Source organism: Octodon degus, unplaced genomic scaffold (genome assembly GCF_000260255.1).
Source record: "Octodon degus isolate 3935 unplaced genomic scaffold, OctDeg1.0 scaffold00189, whole genome shotgun sequence".
Lineage (NCBI taxonomy): Eukaryota > Metazoa > Chordata > Mammalia > Rodentia > Octodontidae > Octodon > Octodon degus.
The window spans coordinates 1,577,115-1,593,797 of NW_004524765.1; the positions used below are offsets into that span (position 1 = coordinate 1,577,115).

Sequence of the window (16,683 nt, forward strand, 5' to 3'; positions counted from 1 at the left end):
ATAAAAATGACTTGACGTATGCCTGTTTGAAGTACAGTGACCGTGGGACAAGTGACTATAAAAAATGACACAGTGGGGGTGATTCCAAATCTATTCTGGCTTGGTTAATTTCCAGACCCAGCAGCACTTGCCTAACCAGTCACGTTGCGCTTTAGTTTAATGCTGCTTGCTGTTGTTTCCAGTTAGCCCTTTTCGCCAGCAGAATGCACGAGGCTACGTAACTTACGCCCAGCATGCTTTGCCATTCCAGAAGAGCGCTTGCTGGTCTGAGCACAGTGAATCCCAGGATGGGATGGGCCAGTGAGGTGGCTGGATACAGGCCCTCAAAAGCAGTGAGTCTCAAGAGGCGGAGGCCAGCTCTACCCTACACTCACCACTTCCATTCCCATCCTCTGTCTTCTCTCACCCCTCCTCTCTGTGACCCTCTGAGCAGCAGACCACTAACACCCATCTTCCAGTCATCAGAGTTTGCTGGGGAAGAAGAAACCACACTTCACTCCTTGTCTGCCGCAGCTGGCACCAAACCATCTTCAGCCTCAGTAAATCCTGCAAGTGCAAACTTCAAATGCCAATTCTCTGGCGGCAGCAGGATGCAGAGCAATCATTGCAGCCTGAGTTATTAGAGTCTCTGGGGAGCATTCAGCCAGGGTGGGGGGAGCGAGCGCGTCCAAGAGTGTCAGTGTCTGTTGATGCCGCACATCCAGGCCCCATCACTGGCCTTCTTGGCCTCTGCCAGCAACAGGGCTCCCACGGTTCACACTGTACACAGCACTAACTACAAATTCTGAAGGTGAGAAAAACTCATTTCATATTTTAATCGAACATCTTTCAGATTTTCTTTCAGGAAGGCTAGACAATTAGGCTGATTTAAGTTGTACTATTTATAAAACCTAGACCTGCAGAAAACATAAATTCTGGCCAATATTATCTAAATGCAGTGATGTGGTTTCCAGGTTTCCACTTAGATGACAGGAGAAGATTCCAACCAGCGTTCACAGGCATCCCAGTCTGGGGCTAGCATTTACTAATGAGCTCTGGGAGCCATCCAGGACCGTGGGCCTTCCAGAGTCCCAGAGTTCTGTGCAGACACAAGCTTCTGGCCTAGGGAGGAGGGAGGATCAAAGAGCTGTGGCCACCAATGACGGAGCTGAGGGAGGAGGTCTCAGAGCACATCTGCTGCCCCTTGCAGAGGGTGCCAAGGCCCGAAGGCGGTCAGTGCAGAGCTGGACCCACACCCAGGACCTCATGTTTAAAGCTCCATCTTCCCCTCCCTGGGCTGGCTGAGACCCCAGCACAAGCACACCTGTGCAAGCCAGAGACCAGGACCAGAGTTGGCTGTAGTCAAGATGGCACGGTGTGCCCAGGCCTCTCCTTCCGATCCACCTGTGACTCTGGGGCACTCAGAGGAGGACTATCACAGAGAATAGCCCACAAGACTGGCGTTATCAGCACATTCAAAGGTCTTGCAGGAATTTCCCGTTGTGTGATCTGGGGCTTTCGAACAGCAGCCTCCACACTTGCCCTCCCTCCAGGGGAAGCTCACATCTGAGCAGTGAGCAGCCTGTGCCGCACAGCCCTCTGCGACACGGGCCCTGGGCCAGGGAGCACACACAAGGGGCTGATGGAGAACACATGGCCTGCAAGCCCCAGGACACTGGCGCCCAGCTCGCTTTGCCACACTCAGGCCACTCAGGCACTGGGCAGCAGTTGCTCCGCCGGCCAGAGGGTGAGTCAGGAATGTGGACCACCCGGGTCCAGGGCCAGCGGCTTGTGAACAGCAACCTGCTTCTGCTATGTCTTCCCCACACCTCTATAACAGTATGAATAAGACATACAACACACAAAAATCCACATGCACCGAGTACACTACCACCTCGGTGGAGAAATAAAGTACAGTCCCTCTCACAGCCCCAGGTCTGTGGCTGGCTTCCGGATCACCTCCCTGGTTTTCCCTGCCAGTTTGGCACTTGTGGATGGATCACCAAAGTCACTGTTTAACCTCTACCTGGCATCACATGTAGTGACCATTTGCTCATTTATGTTGCAGGGTTCTCAACTAGGTATATGCATTTTTTATCCATCTAGTCTTCTGCCCAGAACATATAAACTGTTTTTAGTTTGGGGCTACAGCAAATGACACTGTAGAAGAAAATCTTCCTGAACATATCTCTCGGCTCCTGGACACTGACGTTTCTGTCACCAACATCAACAATGCTAGGCCACCTTGTACACAAAGAGCCACCTTGCCTGGACCACTCCTGCGAATCTGAGCCCCGAGGAGCTGTCTCCCCTGCACCCCCAAAAGCCCCTCTCATCAATTTCTTCTTACGCACAATGGCGGTCATGGTGATTCCAGGGCTGAGAAAGCCCAGCCAGTCACTAGAATGGAGGTAAAATCCGGATGCCAGCTGTGTCAGACAGAGCCCAGATTAGTAACTTTTTAAAAATTCTCAGCTTGAGACTGGGAGTGGTGGCACGCACCTGTAATCCCAGCTCCTGGGAGGCTGTAAATAGATGAACACTACGAGTCCAATCTAATACTGAGACCCTGGACACCCTGTAGACCCTTCCCTAAAATACAAAAAATACAAAACAAAACAAAAAAAAAATTCTGAGCTTAATCAGAACCCACCACCATAACCACTGGGTTTTCAGAAGAAAAGTGTCACAAACTCCCCCAAACTAATGAGGCAGCATCCTTGGCAGGGGAGCATGCTATCAATTGTGGACTGTAAGTACAAACACATGCCGGAGACACGAAGCACAGGAAGACCACACTCTGGTGCATCCAATCTGCTGTGGATGGCAGAGCACAGGATGGGGTAGGAGGGGTCCGGACGCTGCCCCTGAAGCCGCTGCCTACCTGTACACGGGCTGCATCTCCCTGGCTATGCCAATGATAGCATCTGGCAGGAAATTGTCAAACTCCTCAAACAACTCCCGGATGTTGGTCTTATACTTTAGGTCGAGGTCCAGCTGAATGATCCGCAGGATCTCTGGAGGATGAAAAGAAAAGGCAGTCAGGTCAAGGGTGGCGGCACAGGCCTAAAATCCCAGCTGCTTGGGGGACTGAGGCAGGAGGACTATGAGTTCGAGGACAGCCTGGGCAACATGGTAAAACCTTGTTTCAAACAAGCAACCAAAAAAGGACAATAAGATACAGGCACACACACCTCCTGGGAGGCTCAACCAGTGACAGAAGATAAAGGAGGGAGTCCAGAGAAGGGCTTACTGTTGCTAAGTGATACAAAGTAACTGCTAGAAATAAAGGCCCTGGCCTTTCACCAGCCAGCACCCTGTCTGCATTCAGACCTCTCTGCTTGCCACAGCTTGCTTTCTACCTGCAGATCCATTTTATTTAGAACTAGGTACCTGAGCTCCAGCCTAGGCTTGCTGCCTAAGTGGGAGTATTTATTTTTTATTTTTTAAAAATAATTTTATTGAGAAAGAAGTAGCAATGAGATAGTTTCAAAGCAGGTTAGTAGGACAGTTACAATAATGAATACATTGCATATTGTTGTCTGTAGTGGTTATTCATAGTACAAGATGCAGACATGATATCTTGTCTAAACACTATGAGTTCAAAACTTTCTTCTCATCGAACTAAGAGAAAGTAGCTGCATATCTATGCTATTTTGTATATACAGATATATATATATATATGTGTGTGTGTGTGTGTGTGTGTGTGTGTATTTTTTCACTACAAAATGGTCCTTCATTTATATCATCCTTTTTTGTCTACTTTTGTTAGAGGCGTTTGATATTCGGACAGATACTGATGTTAAGCTCAACAGCCTACATTCTCGGGTACTATCATTAAGCTTGTCTTCTGGAGGGTTAAGAACTTAAGTTTACAGACTAAAAAATTAGAGAAAAAGAAGGACTACAAGGACAGCCAAAATTTTGGCCCTAGCCCTTCAAGGTCAGTGAGGACTCTGGACATAGGAGAACCTGTACTATATATAATACCCTGTAACTCAGTGATGCCCCAAATTTTCTGATTAAGTAGGAATATTAACAGGGCACCAACTTGCTCTTGAAAATCTGCTTTGGATGACCCATATGTGGACACCCTACTGGAGACTCAAAATACCCAGGTAGTTTCTCTTTGGGGAGCAGAGGGTAAATGCCCCACAGAAGAGAAAGACGACACCATCTTCTTAGGCCCTCCTAGGACAGCTGCAAACACATCTTAGCTTCTCAAGTCAAGATGAAGACCTGGAGGCACTCAGCAGAAAGCCCTCGGATACCAACATGTTGCTAAGGTGCTGTCCACAAGACGGAAGGAGCCCTCATTACCAGTCTCCTGCAACCTAGCACACGAGGGCTTTTTGCCCCAGATGGCTTGTGGCTGAGGAGCAGAGGGAGGGGGCAGAGTTCAGGCAGGAGCAGGGGAGAGGCACGAGTTAGTTCATCCCCGTGGCCTTCGCCACTCTGCCTGACCGAGCTCCTGCGGCGTCAGGGCCAGGAGGGGCACCAGCAGGCTGGGCCCTGGCCTCCACCTGGGTTGGGCAGTGACTCCAAGCAGAGAGAAGCATGAGTGCTGATGCATGAACTAGCAGAACACCGCCCGGGTTCCCACGGGGGCAGCTGGACCCACTACTGGGTACCAAGGTGGAAGCCCGGCCTGGGAACACACGCCACTTCCAGTCTGGGCACTGACTAATTCAGTGATAAGGAAACTTAGTTTACTTTAGTCAACATTGGCTGCCTCATTTCTGAGAGGCCAGGATGAGACAGTGTGTGGGAAACATCTCCTAGGCTGTAGGAATCCAGAGACTGGACAGAAGGGACCTCGCTAAGGCTCGAAGCAGTCAAAGGACACTTCCTGGAGGAGAAGGACTCAGTCTAGGCCTTAAGCATAGGTAGGAATGGAGCAGGGAAGGACCGCCAACACCCACTCCAGAAGCTGGGCTCTCCCTGTTGGTCGCTGCTGTCCTTTGTTACCTGCCCAGCAGCCAAGAGGAGTACAGCTCTGTGAGTGCAGGCCCCTGCAGAAGCCTTCTGAGGGCCTGCCCACATCTCTGGCCTCTTGCCTCCACCCGTCGTGCAGGGATTGGCTTAAAGCAAACACTCACGGATGTTTGTGGAACTCAATAGCTATTCTCCAAATTAGTTTAGGGGGAAATCACAGCCTAGGATTCAAGAAAAGCTGACTCACTTGTTACTTGTCCCATTTTCCTTTGTGATGCAGGAACAAACCTGACTTAACATTCTTCATGACTCTTGTAGAAAAGAAAAAGCTATACGAACCCAACTGGCCTGGCAGAGGAAAGAGGTGACGCCAGGTTGCTGTGTCCCTAGCAGGAAAGAGGTACAGGAAGGGGGGTCTACCAGGCGAACATGATCCTTCGGCCTGGGCCATGCTGCTACCCCCACACTCGAGGAGTAAAATGACTATTTCCTTCCTGAACCTCAAAAACAACAATAACAAGAGCAACAACACAGAAGTCAGGAAGGCTGGTAACCCGGGAGTCTGGATGTCTGGAAGCCTTTGTGGTGACTTTGTTGGCCTTCTGGAATCCTGCCCCATGAGGGCTACAAACTAGCAACGGGCGGAAAGGCCTCGATGGTGACCTTAGAAAGACAATGCGGCACAGGAGGGGAAACTGCAGCAGTGATGTGTTGTCAAGGGCTGACTACAGGGGCCTGGTCATTGTCCATGGGACATGTGTTTTCTACCCATTTACAGGGTACAGGAGCACACAGAAGGGTCAGGGACCTTCAGTGAGAAAAAGAATGCTAGGCTTTCTTTTGGTCCATCTCCTGGCCTCAAATGTCATTATCCAGGGCAATTCTTATGCACAGTAAAACAAAAAAGTCCCAACCAGATGGAAAGAGGATGGCACAGCACCTGCAACAGAGGAGCCACATCATCTAGATTCTACAGACAAGGAGGGTAAGGGGGACCAGGGCATTTGGCTAGAAGGTAGAACAGCTTCAAGGACCACTTTGAATAACATCAATGATGGCCACATGAAAACATCATTCTGATTATTTTTAAGGATCCTGCATTGCCCAGGCAGTAGTTTATTTTTCATAACTGCCCAATATGTTAAGTAGAGTTGTTCCCATTTATAGATGAAGAAAGTGAGGCTCAGAGAGGTTAGAAACATTAGCCTAAGCCCACAGGACGGGTTAGCATTGGAGTGGGATTGGAACCTCGGTCAGCTTGACTTGAAAGCTGGATCATGTCACACTCCCTCCACGCACCTGACTGCCCTCTGATCAGAGAAGCAGGGTGCACCTCTGCTTCTACCACAGGCCCTGGAGAAAAAGAATGCCAGGGCAGAACAAGAGGCTGGCCAATGCAGACAGTAAGGAAAGAAAACGGGGCGTTGACGGCAACTTGACTGTAACTCAAGAAATGATCGATGGTAAGAAAAGCCTCAGCCATGTGGTGTCACTGCAGGGAAGCTCTGGTGCGTGCTCCGGGCTTACAAGGCATCCAAGTCCTATCTGTTCTGCAAGCAGCAGCCAAAAGGCCTCCCTTCCCAGTCACCTGCACAGGTGGAACCATGGCCTCCTGCACTATGCCCAAGCACTTGCCTGGATCCTGCCGTCTGGGACCACTACTTCCCCTGCGCCTGTGCAGAGAGCAAGCCCCATGCCTGTAGACTGAACTCTGGAGTCCAGGAATGCACTATCCAGGAGGCAGAGCTCGAGTGCTTCCTACAGACTCCCATGCCCTCTTAATAAGCCTCTCCATAAGCCCAAGTACTTTCCCTGCAACTTACAGACTGGCTGGGAGTGACCCGGGACACTGGAAGATGAGAGGCTTTCATCCACGAGGTATGATCGATGCATACAGTGAATGCTTGGCTTTAAAAAAAAAAAAAAAAAAAACTTATTACAGTAAAAGGCACATTGCTGTTAATAGCACCCCCCCCAAAAAAAAATCCTTCCCCTTGGTCCAAACACTTATTCCATCATCCTTGCCACTATCTAGAGCAGTTCTGAGAGTCCCCTCAGTACTTTTAGTTGTCTGTTGTGGCTGGCTCAGTGTCCTGAGTAGATGCAAAATGTTGATCCTTGCTGGTCATTTTGACTTTGGGGAAGAGCCAGGAGAGCTGCATGGTGCCAGATCCAGTAAATAAGGTAGATGAGGCTGGGCAGGGTGGCACACGCCTGTAATCCCAGCGCTTGGGAGGCTGAGGCAGGAGGATCACTGTGAATTTGAGGTCAGTCTGGGCTATAAAGTGAGCTCAAGGCTAGCCTAAACTGCGTAGTGAGCCTCTGTCTCAAAGGGACAAAAATAAATAAATAGTGGATGAAGACATAGAGTCATGTTTTTACACGTCTGCCTTTCCACTGAATGGCACTCAGAGGCAGTGTCATATTTTTATCATACCCAATATTTATGGCTGCTTGGTCCTGAAATGGCTTGGTGGGGGGCTGCTCTCACAGCTGTCAGCATTTCCTCTGGGGCCTCCCTGAATGAGGTCACACATGAAGAAGGAGAGCGGCGCTGCTCACCGTGCTGACGTGCTGACGTGATCCTTTACCCATGTAAGATGACAGCCCAGGCAGAAGTGGGATGGCCTTCTGCTCAGCCTGCGCTGTCACCCAGGCCTAGGCCCAAAGGTTATCCTCTTATGAAATTATGAAATAAAATGCCAAGTTGTAAATGTCACTGCTGAAAAGAGGAAGGCGCTTACTAGGAACGCTGCCATTTATTAGGATGAGATGATTTCAAGGGACCTGTTCCTTTGTTCACTGGTTCTGGTAGAGCCGGCTCTCCATGGGAGCTACATCTGGAAAGTTTATACAAAAGGCTGAAAGATGATTGGTGATCTAAAATGAGATTGCCAGATGGGAAATGACAGCCACATACATGGCCCGGAGAAGATGTTGGTTGGGAAACAGCTGAGAGCACACAGAAGGGATCCTGAAATGAAAGGAAAGAATGAATGAGCTCATTGCTCACGCTCTTGTGGCTGATTAGGCTCCCTCCTGTCCTCCCTCAAGGAGGCTGATGGACTCCTAGAGAGGAGCAAGCATGGCAAGGCCTGAAGGCGCGTGACACTGTTAGGTCCTGGAGTAGCCACACACTGGCCCAGAAGATGTGAACCTGAAGAGGGGTGAGGTGTAGCCAAAGCAAAGACAGCAGACTGCCACGCTCCACAGAGCCAACACTGGGCTCCGCCTCTCACACTGACCTCACACGGGGTGATAAGAATACACCACAACCTGTGGTAATTTGAGAAGGTGGCCAGAGCCACACATAACACTGTGGACTCAGTGGCTGGTGGAGACACTGTCTCAGCACCAGGAAAAAGACGCCCTCTTGGAATCCCACGCCTGCCCTGTGGTCCAGGGGAGCCTGCTCGTTCCTGGGAAAATATTTGTTGCTGGATCCAATCGCCCCAGCCTTCTGGCTTATCCCTCATCCTTACAAATCTTGTGTACTGAAGTCATATCAACAAGATCTGAAGGGGAGCACAAAGCCATGTCATAGTCTTGGGTAGGGACAGTTTCCCATGCCCTGGCACCTAGTCTAATGGGCACAGTCATGCTGAGGCTCCTGCTGTTGACTGACTGGCCTCCCACAGAGAACAGAATCTGGGCAGGACCCAGTACCCCCAGCAGGGTCAGCAGTTGGGATCTCTGAACACCGGGTCTCATGGGAGGTGACAGTAAAGGATGTCACCCAGTTGGCCAAAATGCTGAGGATTCACACGGCACTCTGACACTCATTTCTACCTGACCTTCAGCTCTAGGTGGTAGAGAAAAAAATGGGCTGCCACCCTCACAAGGGTCACATGTACTCCCCCTGGGCCTCTCCAGCTCCGGTTTCAGGCTAAGGAAATGGCTCTACAGGATGCTGGCTCTAACAAAGCACACAGCAAAGGGGAAGGTGGAAAGTGTGAACCAAAGTTGTGGCTTTCCAGGTCTACATGGCCCAATGACCGTCATCCCTGCCTGGGCCTGTGCAGCCCCCTCAGCAAGTCCTGATCCTCTGGGTTGTCCCCAGCACTGAGCACAGCGACGCTTGCTGCTGGGCTCCACGGCCCAGGCTCCCAGCGAGGCTGGGTGGGACTGAACAGCAGAGGCCATATGCATGGCGCTGTCCCAGCTGGGACAGTCCCAGATGAACATTCCCCTGTAGAAACAGGCTTGGGACAGCTCATCATCGGTTTCCAATTAAAGCAGCCACAAGGCATGTCATCTGACTGTGGATGGAATTACAGCCACAGAGAATAATTAACGGCACCCGAAAACAAACAGCAAAGGAGAGAAAGAATCGTAGATAAAAAGTTGGGGGGCTCTTTTCCACTCTCCTTCCTTCTCCTGCCTGCAGTAACAATTCCCAGCAGATACATCTTAACATGCAAAACACATGCAACAAAGTCAATCAGAGTAGGGTCGAGAAGCCTGGGCCACCGCCCTGGTAAACAAGCTGCCTTCTCCGAGGGACTGGTCACTCACACAAATGACTCTGTCCCTCTGCTCTGCGACAGCTTCAGAGCTTCTAGAGATAAATATTTACAGTGCATCTGAGCATGCTTGCCATAGCATATCACTCCAGCACAAAGGTTTAGAGAGGGGAAATGACGACAGCGGGGAGCTATGTGGCTCCCGCGTCCTGAAGCGAGGCCCTGGCAGCAGCTGCCTGGAAAGGGACCTTGCTTTCTCACCATCCACTCTGAAATACTGCAGCAGCAATTTGCTACCTGCCTTGTCACACTCGAGCTAAGGGCTCTTGGAGCCGGAGATTGACTGAGGGGCGGAGACTTCCTGAAGAGGACAGGCTTGGGTGTCAGGGACTGGCACAGTCATGATGCTTCATCAGCCACACTGGGCACTTCTCCATGGAAGGTCCAAGCACGAGATGGATGCCGACCACTGTGACCTCAGGACCATGTGTGACCCGGGGGGGGGGGGGGGGTCTGTCGTTGGAACTGGCATTGGCGGTTCTCACATCCAACAAGAAACCTGGGTCGTTTTCCAGCTGGCCTTCAAAGCACCCTTCTCTGTCCCTTTGCAATGGGTGGCCCAGCTGCAGGGCAGCTGTCTAACTATGGGAAAAGCTGCTCCAAAGGAACACAGCAGGACGTGCCAATAGTTCAAGACCTTGGGCAGATTCTGGGACTACAAAAGCCTGGTCAGAGAAGAACCTCTGGGGAGAGTGGCCCAGATGGGGGGCCTCACGTTTGCTGACTGAGCTAGAGTCTCCCCTGCACTTCTGTGGGGGAACATTATACTATTTCCTACCACTGCCAAGTGAAGAACCTGAGCCTCAGAGGGGTTTAACAACTTATCTAAGACAGCCCAGTGAGGAAGCAATCACACACGTCCCTTACAGGACAGTGTGGCCCAACACCCACAAGCTTCTCAGAAAAGCCCTCAGACATTTCTGAAGCCCCTATTTCAATTCCATTAGCTTTTAAAACAAGAAAAACTTCCATATAAAGGGGAAGAGCAGACAGCTCCAGACCATCTCTGAAAACTTATGGACAGACAGGGTTCCCCACTTCCACAACCACCTCCCTCAGAGGGAAGACTCCTGGGATTTCCCTTCTTCTGATTCTAGGAACCAATGGAGAAACTTCTGGAAAAGATGTTTCCAGGCTACAGAAGTCAGCCAAAAGGAAGTCTTTACCAATAACAGCCAACACATGTAACTGCACCTCACTCAAGGACACATCCCAACTCAGGGTGCAATTAGTATTATGTCTGCCGCTTGACAAGAGAGGAAGTCAAGAAGAATAGGAACCAAGGTCACGCAGCTGGTGGGTGCTTGCCCTTGAATCTGTCAGCTTTGCAGCCCCCTGCACCCTCCTGCCTTCCAGGTCCGGGTTAATGCTCAGTCCGGAAGGCCGTGCCTGCCTGTGCTAATCTATGTTTTCCACATTAACAGCCCACACCTCCGAGTGGTGGGGGGAAGCGAAAGGAAATGGAGTTCCTAAGAATGATTTATGCAACCTGTTAGCAGCTCTGGTAAAAGGTTTGGGGGCCAGGAGGTTGCAATGAATGATCACAGTCAGTTTTATGTATTAGTTGTACAACAAACCCTTTCTTCTAACCCTGCATGCCCGCTCTCAGGATGCAGCATGGAGAAGCGAGTGTTAGCTATGGCTCAGCATGGTGCTGATTACGGCTCTCAGCTCCTATTCATGAGGAAGACAAGACTGTTGGGGAAAGAGGCAATACCTGCTTCAGTAACAAGGGATCACGCACTCCACTATCACCCTGAACACATAGTGGGACTGGGTAGAGGCCACCTGCTTGAGCATAGAACAGAATTTATTTTAAACTTGGCTGTAAATCTTTAGGGGAACAGCTATGTAAAACCACCCAGAGGACACCTGGTCTCAATCCTCCTCTCCCATCTATTGCTGAGATGAAGTGAGAGCCTGGCCACTGACTTAGGAAGTCGGGTGTGCAGAGCAGGTAGGGTTTTGGATCTGAAGCCCTTCCGTATCTACAGTACGGACGTCCGCAGTCCCTCCTGCCCTTCAATAGATAACACCCTGGTATCTCTCTCAGACTTTTTTTTTTTTTTTGTCTCTGAAACTTAAATTCTCCTTCCTGTTTGGGGAAGCACCCCATTTTGACTGTGCTCCCAGCAGTCAGGTGCCCAGTGTTAGCCATTAGCAGCTGGCTTGCCTTCATGGCCCTGGGGTACACGCTGTAGAGCCTAACCCTCGAGTAGAATGAACAGATGTTTTCTGAAAAATACTGATTCAGCCACAGTGCTTGGTGCTGTCATGGTTCAACTTCCCCAGTTCCTGGTGTAGATTTTTTGGTTGTGTTTTGCAGCACTGGAGATTAAGCACTATATAGCACTGAGCTACAAGCCCAGTTCCTCCCTGCTTTTTTGAGACAGGGTCTTGCTCAGTCACCAAGTTGCCCAGGCTGGGCTTCAAATTGTGTTCTCCCACCTCAGTGTCCTGCACTGCACCACTATGCTGCCTGTGTTGCAGTTCTTTATGGAATCATCATTCTTATTTCTAACCTCTGAAGCCTTCTCTCTTTCTGACCACTCTCCTTGTGGATGGAATTTGAGCCCATACTATATTATGGATTTAGCGTAAAAGTAGAGATGCCAACACAGGTTTTGTCCTATTGCCTGCAGCTTAGCCCCAGTGGCGCCATGACTCTTGCTCCAGCCCTGGTCCAGTCAGCTGCCAGGGCCCATCAATAGCATCTCTGCCCCTCAATGCATTCAGAGAACAATGAAGTAATAGAACTAATTCCTTATATTTTTATGGCATGTCATCATGCTCAAAAGTGCATTCCTGGCTCATAAAACTCTTCTCTACACTTTAGCTCATTTCCCCCTACAACAACCCCAGGGACAGGTGGACTCACGCATATCACAGAACAGCGTATAAAGTAACAATGGTTGAACAAACGTGAGACTACAGCTAAGCTAACCAGGAATGACATGGCTATTCCACAAAGTTGTCAAGGCTCCACGCTCATTCTGTCTTCCCATTCTGCTAGTCTAGATCTGATTTCCATCCTTCCGGTCACCTCATGGTGCAATTCAGCTACTGGGGCTCCAGCTAGCTTGGCTGCATTCCACACAACAGAAAGGAAGAAGGATAAAAGACATTTCATCATATCTTGTTCCCTATGATGATGCAGATCCTGTAAGTAGACTTTCTGGAAGTCTCTAACATTTCCTCTTGTATCTCACTGACCAAAATTTTGTCACACAGATATACCTAGCTGCAAGGGAAGCTGTAAAATGCACTTTAAGATACAGAGCTATTCCCAAATAAATGAAATCTGGTTATAAATGAGAATACAGAGAATTAGCAGAAGATAGCAACTACTGCTTCCCACTTTACAAATAAAGAAATAAAAACCAAAGAGATCAGGTTTTACTAAAGAGATCTGATCAATAATGGAAAATTCAGAATGAAGTCCATGTCACCTGGCCCACATCCAGATCCTGTTTCTCTTGGGAAGGACTGCATTGGCTGCTAAAGTCCAGATGATGCATGTTATGGCTTGGCAGAAAGTTTGTATTTTGTTCATGTCCAGAGACTTTGTCTGAGACCGAGATTAAGGATGGTAGACTAATTAATGACAGAAGAAATTTCAAAGCAGTCAAATGTTGAGGTAGTAGCATTGCTATTGTTGAGGGCTTTTATCCAGATCTATGTTGAGAATCAAGAGTAGAGAGCCCAGCAGGATGATTTAGAATGTGAGTTTGGCCAAGAAGGAAGCTCCAAGAAAGCTGTGGAGGACAAAGATAGAGCTGAGAAGATCTCAATAGTTGAGAAGGAACAGGAGAATAGAAAAGGTGGCCTGAGGGCATCATGAGAAGCAACAAGTCTCCATCCTTTGCAGCCTCAAAACTGCAAGTGAAAGACTGCTTTGAAGAGAAAGTCGCAGGGCACTATGTCCCAGAATGGCCAGTGTAAAAAATTTGTTCCTCAGAACTGGATTCAGAGTGTCCAGCAATCCAGGTACTTGACACCTATAGTCAAGAGAGAAGAAAACCTGGCAACAGCTCCAGCTGGCAGCAGACCTTGGCATCATTCACAAGGCACTGGTTTTAGGTGCATGCAGAATGCAAGAGTTACGGGGTTAAGGCAGCTTCCACCCCAACTTCAGAAGGCCTGGGGGGCCTTCTGTATTGAGTTGTGTTGTGCTATGTTGTACTGTACATGAACTGTCCCTGGGAGGGCAATATGTGAACCTGTAAGTGTGAAGCCAAAGATGTATAGAGACCCCAGAAATTTGGAGAAACCAGGCATGTGGGCCAAGGAAAGCTACAAGGAGGGAGCAAAGTGAGCCTAGGAGAGAAGCTGTGGGAACTACAACCACAGAAGTGCCGTAGGGGTGGAGTCACTCAAGCCCTCAGGAGTTCACAATTCATCACAGATCGCTCCAGATGCTGAACATGGAACTGTGGGACTTTATATTTTCCCTGCTGGGTTTTTGACTTGCTTTGGTCCCATTCCTTTTTTTCTCCCTGTTTGTAACTTTTGGAATGAAAATGCTTATCTTCTGCCATTGAATGCTGGAAGTGTTTAACTTTGTTTTTATGTGTACAGGGGCTCACAGCTAACAGTCTGCCTTAAATCTTGGGTTTTTTATTTTTATTTTTCTTAAATATTGGGGCTTGGGACTTTTCAGCAAGGCTGAAACTGTTATGAGGTTGGCAACTACTTAGGAAGGGACTAAAGGCCTTGCACATAAGGTGAGGAAAGAGGAATCTACATCTTCTTTGTGCACAGAAGATATGCATGAGTCTTTGGGGGTCCACGGGCAGAATATTATGGTTTTAATGGAGTATAATGTTGATAGACTTAATACTCATTCTTAAAGATTGCTAAACCTGTGTTAAAGTATTCAAGTTGTGAAATTATAAGAATAAGCAAGTCTTTGTATTTGGAAGTCAGTTTAAAGAAATCTCTCTGTTGCCAAATTAATAAGGGATGGATTGTAATGGTTGATACATTGTGTCAACTTGAGGTTTTTTTGCTTTTTTGTTTTTAATGTATTTGATTGTTACAGGGTTTCACTATACAGCTTGGACTCACTGTGATCCTCCTGTTTTCAGCCTCCCCAGCGCTGGGATTACAGGCATGCACCACTATGCCTGGACTCTGTGGCCAGCTGGACCCACCCTGGGGGGTGGGGCTGGTGTGGGTGGTGCCGGGGATCGAGTTGTGGTCCCTGAGCTTGGCTAAGCTTAGGCACTTTAGTTCTCCGAGCTATCTCACCAGCCCATTGTGTCAACTTGAGAACTGAGAAGTTTAGAAGCGTAACTCAGTGACTGAGCAGGCAGCCACAGTCCTTACTTCCTAAACATCCTGAGCTTGTGGAAGGGGAGACACAGACATGGTGTGGTGGGAGTCAGCTTACAATATAAGAGAGGAAAAGATGCTTGCTTCTCCCGCCTCCCCCCCCCCCCCTGCTTTTGCTGTCTTCGGCCACCTTGAAGCATTGCCCCTCTGCTCTGTGCTACTCTACCTTGGAGCCAGCTGATATGGACTGAAATCTGGGAACGAAATAAACTTTTCATTCCTTAATCTGGGGTGTCAGGTATTTTGTTCAGCAATAAGAGAAAATAATGAAGACACTTGCTCTCCCTCCTCTGACTCCTCCAGCTGAGAGCAGCTGCCAGACCTACCACCCATGGACAAGGTGGACCACAGAGCTCTCCCACGGGGTGAGTGCACCCTCACACTTGCTGCCACTGCCGAGAAGGTGAGAAAAGAGGAATCTACATCTTCTTTGTGTACAGAAGCCCCATCATGGCAACTTCCACAAAAGCAGACCTGCTTCTCTGGACATGATCAAAAGAAAGGTGTGAATGAAATACACAGTGAATGTTTAAGTTTTTAAAAACATATTATAGTACAAGACACAGTGCCATGATTCCCCATCAGAATTCTGCCCCTCATTTCCAGTGCACTTATCCCATACCTCTCACTGCTTTCTGGAGCAGTTCCGGAAGTCCTCTTTCCTGAGGGTCTCTATAGGGTATGATCAAAAATACAGTGACTACAAGAGTGCCATCCCCCAGGCTCACAGAAACTTGACACTGCCCTCATCCACTTATTCACCAAGTAACCATCTGACTTCTCACTCTTCCCCAAAGTCAAAATAACATGAAAAGGAAACATTTTGAATGGATTTGAGACAAAGGCAGCTATGACAGCACACTGAAAGTTGACTTCCAGGGCTGCCTCAGAAAGTGGCAAGGATGATGGGACGAGTGTGTTAGGAGTGAGGGGAAGGGTTCTGAGGGAGATGAATGGCAACGTATCCTTCATTTTATCCATTTTTTACAACCTAAACATTCACTGTATTTTTAGGTCACACCTCTTATGTGAGGAACTACTCATTCCCTTACCTTTTGTAATAGGAGAAAAAAATATGGTTTTAAACTTCTCAGTAGCAACACCCACCCCCTGGGATGGTTAGCAAACTAAACAGCTATTGGCCAAGTGGCTCTTGAGGTTGCCTGCCTTCTGCCAAAACATTGTGTTGCAATATTAATTTTTATACTACATTTTTAAAAGATGAACTAGCTATTATCATCATCTATAAAATGACAAAGTACCCAGATCCAGGCCCTGGGCTAGAATGTTTTTCCTCATTTAATCTGCACAGGTACAGTTTATTGTCCCCGTTTTACCATTTCTTCCTCCCCAAGACAGAGCTGAAATGTCACTGCTGTCATCCTCATGCACTGTGGTTACTCCTAGGGTGAGTGTGAAAGGAACAACACAGAAAATGGGAAAGTCAAAAGCCTGGACCTGGGCCTGCATCCAGTCTCCAATTTTTATTCAAAACAAAAAATCACTGTGAAGCAGAGGTTCCCATATATGTCCACCCAGAAATCTCTTTCACAATGTGTCCCTAACAGAGTCCATAATTTAGAAGATTCTGTCTATTGGACTGTACTTAAGCACAAATTAATTCACTTCTATATCTTAATTAAATATTGAAGTAATTTAGTTTTGTTTTTTTTAAAAATGTATTTGGTACAGGGTCTCACTATGCAAATTGGACTCGCAGTGATCCTCCTGTTTTCAGCCTCCCCAGCGCTGGGATTACAAGTATGTGCCAACATATCTGGATTTGGTGGCTGGCTCAACACACCCAAGGGCAGGACCAGTGCAGCATGTGGTGCTGGGAATCAAACCCCGGTCCCTACACTTGCCTGAGCAGGTACTTAGTCTGCTGAGCTATCTCACCAACCCTAGTTTT

The 16,683-nt window shown here is 48.5% G+C and overlaps 1 protein-coding gene across 1 annotated transcript in view; it reads right to left on the bottom strand.

Moving 5' to 3' along the window:
• Xxylt1 (xyloside xylosyltransferase 1) overlaps positions 1–16,683 on the bottom strand; it is a 140,235-nt gene that overhangs the window by 57,664 nt on the left and 65,888 nt on the right. Inside the window, exon 3 of the mRNA XM_004643995.2 lies at positions 2,864–2,996. Within this exon, the coding sequence (XP_004644052.1) occupies positions 2,864–2,996 (133 nt within the window). The remainder of the gene's footprint in view (positions 1–2,863; positions 2,997–16,683) is intronic.